The sequence below is a fragment of the Microtus ochrogaster genome, unplaced genomic scaffold (assembly GCF_000317375.1).
Source record: "Microtus ochrogaster isolate Prairie Vole_2 unplaced genomic scaffold, MicOch1.0 UNK31, whole genome shotgun sequence".
Taxonomy (NCBI): domain Eukaryota; kingdom Metazoa; phylum Chordata; class Mammalia; order Rodentia; family Cricetidae; genus Microtus; species Microtus ochrogaster.
Window position 1 is genome coordinate 4,360,676 of NW_004949129.1, and position 6,712 is coordinate 4,367,387.

General features: G+C 43.7%; 2 protein-coding genes across 2 annotated transcripts in view; both read right to left on the reverse strand.

Moving 5' to 3' along the window:
• The window catches only part of Snf8 (SNF8, ESCRT-II complex subunit), a 10,596-nt gene extending 7,010 nt beyond the window's left edge, over positions 1–3,586 (reverse strand). The window contains 3 exon segments of the mRNA XM_005368369.3: positions 3,122–3,172; positions 3,446–3,468; positions 3,471–3,586. Of these exon segments, the coding sequence (XP_005368426.1) occupies positions 3,122–3,172; positions 3,446–3,468; positions 3,471–3,498 (102 nt within the window). The 5' untranslated portion in view covers positions 3,499–3,586.
• Positions 3,587–4,048: 462 nt separating this feature from the next.
• Gip (gastric inhibitory polypeptide) overlaps positions 4,049–6,712 on the reverse strand; it is a gene marked incomplete at its 5' end in the record, with an annotated part of 12,910 nt that continues 10,246 nt past the window's right edge. Inside the window, 1 exon segment of the mRNA XM_013354145.1 lies at positions 4,049–4,067. Within this exon segment, the coding sequence (XP_013209599.1) occupies positions 4,049–4,067 (19 nt within the window).

Sequence of the window (6,712 nt, forward strand, 5' to 3'; positions counted from 1 at the left end):
TGAGGCGTCTGCCCCCTCGAGGAGAGCTGTCTAGTCTCTGAGCTCACTTCCTCTTCCTCCCAGCATTCTGCTCCTCCCACCTACGTTCTAACCTATCAGGTCAAGCAGCTTCTTTATTAAATCAACCAATGACCTTCCTCCATCATACCTATACGTTGCACAGTAGTGTTGCAGGCAGAAGGGAGATGATATTGTCTCCTCCATTATAAAATCTGTATTTGTGTTCAGTATCCCTGTCCTGAAGAGCAACATGCATGTCTACTGCATTTTTCTCTTCTTCCTGGAGAAATTCATTCAGCTGAAGGTACATCTAGCAATCTGTTTTTTCTTAAAAATGAAAGAATAGGATGCTCCTGCAAACAGAAATGGTTTGGCCCTAGAAGAAAGGCTGGGCAGGAAGAGTGAAGACTAAGAATTGGGATTGTATTGGTTACTGAACCTTTCATCTTGTACCTCCAGATAAAGAATGGCTATGGTGGAGCATGCTGGAGCCCAAAGCCATGTATAAGCCTTCGGAGATGTAGGATCTTTATTTGAGCTGTATAACCTCTCTCTGTTCCTGATTAACAAAGAACAGCTTTTAGGCTACTGAGAGGAATCACTCCTGGTCCAACATCTCCTCATATTCCACAGAAAATTACTCCAAATCTCTGTGTTCTCTTACTAACCTCTCTCAGTTAAAGTTCATGTGCCATCTTCCCTAGAAACAAGAATTTAAAAAAAAATTTATTTATTTATTTTTTGGTTTTGATTTTTCAAGACAGGTTGTCTCTGTGTAACTTTGGAGGCTGCACTGGAACTTGCTCTTTAGACCAGGTTGGTCTCGAATTCACAGAGATCCCTATCTGTGCTGGGATTAAAGGCATGAACCACCACCGCCCAGTCTTATTTATTTATCTTTTAATATTTATTCATTTTATGTGTGCATGTTTGAGTCTATATACGTGTACCACATGTGACAAGAGCCTAAAGAGGTAATAAGGGTTTTGGATGCCCTGGAACTGGAATTACAGGCACTTGTGAGCTGCCACGTGTGTTGTGGAAATCAAAACCGGTCCTCTGCAAGAGCAATAAGCACTCTTTTTATGAGACAAGGTTTCTCTATGTAGCCCTGGCTGTCTGAGAACTCTCTCTGTAGACCAGAATGGCCTCGAACTCATAGAGATTCACCTACCTCTGCCTCCCGAATTTAAGGCAAATGCCACCAACATCATGCAGGATCTGACATGCTTCAGGCTTCTGCAGGCACCTGCATGTATGCATGCGAGCATGCTCACACATAAACACAACAATCTGTCTTTTTAAAAATTAAAATGGAGCCGGGCGGTGGTGGCACATACCTTTAATCCCAGCACTCGGAGGCAGAGACAGGCGGATCTCTGTGAGTTTGAGGCCAGCCTGGTCTACAAGAGCTAGTTTCAGGACAGGAACCAAAAGCTACGGAGAAATCCTGTCTCCCAAAATCAAAAAAATAATAATAATAATAATAATAATAATAATAATAATAATAACTTAAAATGGCCGTGCAGTGATAGCACAGGCCTTTAGTCCCAGCACTCAGGAGGCAGAGGTAGACAGATCTCTGTGAATTTGAGGCCAGTCTGGTCTACAAGAACTAGTTCCAGGACTGGCTCCAAAGGCTACAGAGAAACCCTGTATCGAAAACCAAAAAATGACATGTTAGGTCTATTTTTCGTAAGATCAAGGGCACATTTAAGGCTGAGCCACCTCCTCTGCTTCACGAGTCACGATACCCTAGTGCACTCTGAATCCACACACAAAAAGGGTGATGCTAGAGAAGGAACCTGCATCAACTCTCCTGCGCATGCCCAGTGTTGTAAACGTCGGGTTCAGCAGGTCAGGCGTATTCTCAGTACTGTGAGATATTTAATAGAACCTGTGAGCTGAAACAGCTCAGTGATGGCACACGTGCTCAGCACATCCCAGGCCCTGGGTCTGACAAAGAGCCCCCTAATAATAACAATAATGATAATAATAATAATAATAAAAGGATTTGAGTGCGTTGTTGTACTTGAGTCCCGGCAGTTGGGAGGCTGAGGCAGGTGGATATCTGATTTCAAGGCCAGCCTGGTCAACACAGCTAGTTCCGCAGCACTGATACACAGGGGGACCCTAGCTCAAAAAAATAAAAAATAAAAAAAAATAATAAAAAATAAAAAATAAAGGAAAGAAAGGGCCGGGAATAGCGACTTTAATCCCGCACTTGGGAGGCAGAGGCAGGAGGATCTCTGTAAATCAAGGTCAGCCTGGTCTACAGAGTGAGTTCTGGGGCTGCCAGGACTACATAGAGAGTGTCTCAAAAAAAGAAAAAAAAGGTGCAAAATATCAAAAAAAGGCACCTGCTCAACAGACTGCTTGACCTTGAACAACACAATTCTTTTCAATCATTGTGCCTAAAGATTACCGTTTAAAATGGCTTATGTAATAGTATGATCTAGAAAACTTTCTGTTTCACTTCTTTAGACATGCTTCGTGGATCCAACTTGTTTATACTTTCCTACTGCAATGCAAGTCCCACTGCAATGTTATTTGCAAATAAATATCAGCATTCTTAGGGAGAAGTTATTCTGATTTTTAAGGAAAATGTGTTTCAATTTTTGTTGTGCTGAGAACGGCACTCAAGTGCATGTTAAGCAAATCCTCTAACTCTGAGCTACATCTCCAGCACACTGATTTTTTTGTTTGTTTGTTTTTTGAAATCTAGGTTGACACGGAACTGTAATGAGGCTTGAACATGACCAACCACATATGTAAGGAAAACAGAGGTCCGGGAGTGATGGGTAGCATACGCTACTCAGGAGACTGAGCCTGAGGAACCAAGCACAAACTGGAAGCTCAGCCTGGGCAGCAAGTTGATACCCCATCTTAAAAAGTAAAACAATGAAAAGGCAATAATCAAATAAAATAAAAGGGAAAACGGGGAAAACACACAAGTCTAATCACTCAAAAATCTTAGCTATTATTAGCGAATCCCTAAAACGAAATCTGGATTTGAGTGACACCCAATGTTTAGTTCAGTCTAGACAGTCTGTAACATCAAAACTATGCTGAGTAGTATTGTTCGATCTCCGTTTCTGACTCGAGCCTGACAATTACTCACCTGGGCCAGCTGGTCCTCGGCCAAGACGGTCCCTCGCTCCTTGTACTTGGCCTGTAAGACAAAAAGCCCGGCATGAGTTCAGACAGTGAGCGCTAAGGCTCCCATTGTGCTGCCACAGATTTAGTATGTAAGGGTAAGTATCTGTCTTAAATAATGATTTCATCGGCGGCTTCCTGACACTCCAGGGCACTCATTCCGGAGCTCCGGAGAAGCCTGTCTTCTGCCAATTGTTAGAAGGCGATTTAGGGGAAGAGAACTCCGCTCCGGGAGTATTGGGTGTCTCGCGGGGAGAGTAGGCTGCGGCCCGCCCTCCTCCCCGCTCACCTCGGCGAGTTTCTTCTTGGCATGGCGCCAGCTCCCACCCCGCGCCGGTGCATCCCCACCCCGGGCCGGTGGGCCGCCCCGCAGCCGGGACACCAGCTTTCTGCGTCCCGGGTTCTACTGCCGGCTCCCAACGCGGAAGCCCGGTGCCGTGCGTCATCCGCGAGCGCCGGAAGTCGCGAGCTCACTTCCTGCCGCGAGTCTTGCGGGTTGAGTGGGGGGGCCCCCCTCGCTTTTTCCTGGGGCCACGTTGCACGAAGCCCTGACGACGTCGAAGGCGCGAACCCTAGTCTGTATTGTATTTCTCTATGCATCCACGAACGTGGGTGCCTGCTGTTCTGAGGCTCCAGCGCCTAGAGAGCAACAGATGATTCTGGGACATCACCAAGTCTTGTGTTGACCATGGAAGAAGCCATTTTTTTCCAGACAGGGTCTCACTTTATGTCCTTGGCTAGGCTGGAGCTCACATTGTAAGCCAAGCTGGCTTCGAATTTACAGAGATCTCCTGTCCCTACCTTAAAATGTTGGGATTAAATGCATGTGCCATTACGCCCAGCTGAGGGATTAAAGATGTGTTCCATCACCGCCCAGTTTAGCTGTACATTCTTAATCTAATTCAAAATCTCTGCAAAAGAATTCAACAGGTAAACTGTCTTAAGTCGGAAAGCGTTCTGTCCTGTGGCAGACGGGCTTACTGCATGGACTTCTTGTCTGCCTCTCACAGGCAGTGTGATGCAGTTAACACTTGCTACCATGTTAAAGAGCTGGTGAGGCTTTAGATGAAATCACTGCAATTAAAAACTAAATAGAGAGTCTTTTACATTGGCTGGCTTGTAGAAAGAACATTATACAAAGGGAGAAAAAAGTATATAACTCTTTTTGAGTCTTTGTTGTTCCCTTAAAATATCCAAGACCCCACAAATGTAGATCCAAAGTTCTGAGATATTAAATCCTTAGCCGGGTGGTGGTGGCCCATGCCTTTATTCCCAGCACTCAGAAGGCAGAGGCAGGCAAATCGCTGAGAGTTCGAGGCCAGCTTGGTCTACATAGTGAATTCCAGGACAGCCAGAGCTACACGGAGCAACCCTGTCTCAAACAAACAAAAATGTAATTTCTATCTGGTAAGTACAACTGTAATTCAAGCTCTTGGAAGACAGAAGAACCAGGCACTCAAGACCAGTCCTGGCACCCACTTCCCATACAAGCAAACACTGTTGTTCTTAAGAGATCACATATAGGGACTGGAGAGATGGCTCAGTGGTTTAGAGCCATCTTCCAGAGGACCAGGGTTCAGTTTCAGCACCCACATGGCAGCACACAGCTGTCTGTAACTCCAGTTCCAGGGGACCCAACACCTTCACACAGACATACATGCAGGCAAAACATCAATGTAAATAAAATAAAAATAAATTATTTAAAAAAAAGAGTTCACATATAGAAAGAAATTAACAAAAAGATAATTTTAGCTGGGTGGTGTTGGCACATGCCTTTAATCCCAGCACTTGGGAGGCGGAGAGTTACAGAGAAATCCTGTCTCAAAAAAAAAAAAGAAAGAAAAAAATAATTTTAAATGCCTGTCATGGTGGCTTCATGCCATTAATCCCAGCACTCAGGAGGAAGAGGTTAGCAGTTCTCTAAGTTGGAGGCCAGCCTGGTCTACATAATGAGTCTTTCTTTCTTTCTTTCTTTCTTTCTTTCTTTCTTTCTTTCTTTCTTTTTTGAGGCAAGGTTTCTCTGTGTAGCTTTGGAATGTGTTCTGGAACTATCTCTCTTTTTTTTTAGATTGGATATTTATTTAGTGTGTTGTGGAAAGGAAGGGGAGAGGGAAAGAGAAGGGGAACAAGGAAAGAACAGAGAGAGAGAAGAAGAGGGGGAGAGGAGAGGAGCCCTGGCAGCAGCTACCTCTTTGGGAGAGAGCTGGAAAAGAAAGGTGGAACTAGCAATTGTAGACCAAGCTAGCCTTGAACTCACAGAGATCCACCTGCCTCTGGGATTAAAGGTGTGAGCCACCACCAACCAGCCCATAGTGAGTTTCAAAACAAGAATTACATAGTGAGACCCTCTCTCTCAAACACAAAAAAACAATAAAAATATGAAATATAAAAATAAATATTTAATAATAATAGTGATAATGTTTTTTTTTCCAGACAGGGATTCTCTGTGTGGCTCTGGCTGTCCTGAAATCTGCTTTATAGACCAGGCTGGCCACAAACTCAGAGATCTGCCTACCTCTGCCTGCTGAGTGCTGGGATTAAAGGCGTGTGACACAACTGCCTGACTAAAACCTATTTTTAATAAATCCTAAAGGCTTCACTAAATATAGTAATAAGAAGAGCACTCAGCATCAAAAGACACTTGCCTTGATGCCAAGCCTGATGACCAATCAGAAGTGGCATCATTGAACCCACGTGGTAGAAGGAGAAAACCAACTCTTGAAAGTTGTTCTCTGTCCTCCCCAAGAGCTCCAATGCACACACACGGATGCAAACATGCATACACACGCACACAGGAGTGCACATAAATAATAAATAAATGTAAAAACTACGTAGTAAGGATGAAGGTACAGCTCAGCCTTTAGTTGCTGTGTGGCTCTCGCCCAGGGAGAGGGGAAGAGGAAAATAAACCTCCGAGCAATGAGGTTTATTGCATGGTACAGACCTCAGAAGCTCCAGAAGATTAGAAGGGAAGAAACAAAATCACCAAAAATGCATGAAAATTTAGAAGTCATCCAGACATGGTGGAGCATGCCCTTTTAATCCCAGCAGTTTGGAGGCAGAGGCAAGCAGATCTCTGAGTTCAAGATCAGCCTGGTCTGACCAAATCAAGTTCCAGAACAGCAAAGGCTACCGAGAGAAACCCTGTCTTGGAAAATAAAGAGTAAATGATGATGATGATGATGATGATGATGATGATGATGATGATGATGATATTAATTTCAAAAGTCTAAAAAACTTAAATGTTTTTAAATTTTATATGTATGTATGTTTTGCCTGTGTGTATGTATACTGTATGTGGGCAGTGCTCTAAAATGCCAGAAGAGGGCATCAGATCCCTTGGGGCTGGAATTCTAGACAGTTGTGAACTGTCTTGTGGATGCTGTGAATGGAATCCCAGGACCTTTGAAAGAACAGTCAGTACTCCTAATTTCTTCTGAAGCTACCCTCCAACCACTCCCCCCAAATAATTAAATTCAAATTGTATTTGTAAAGAATATATAATTTTGTTTTTTTTGGTTTTTTTTTTGTTTTTTTGGTTTTTTTTTGCTTTTTC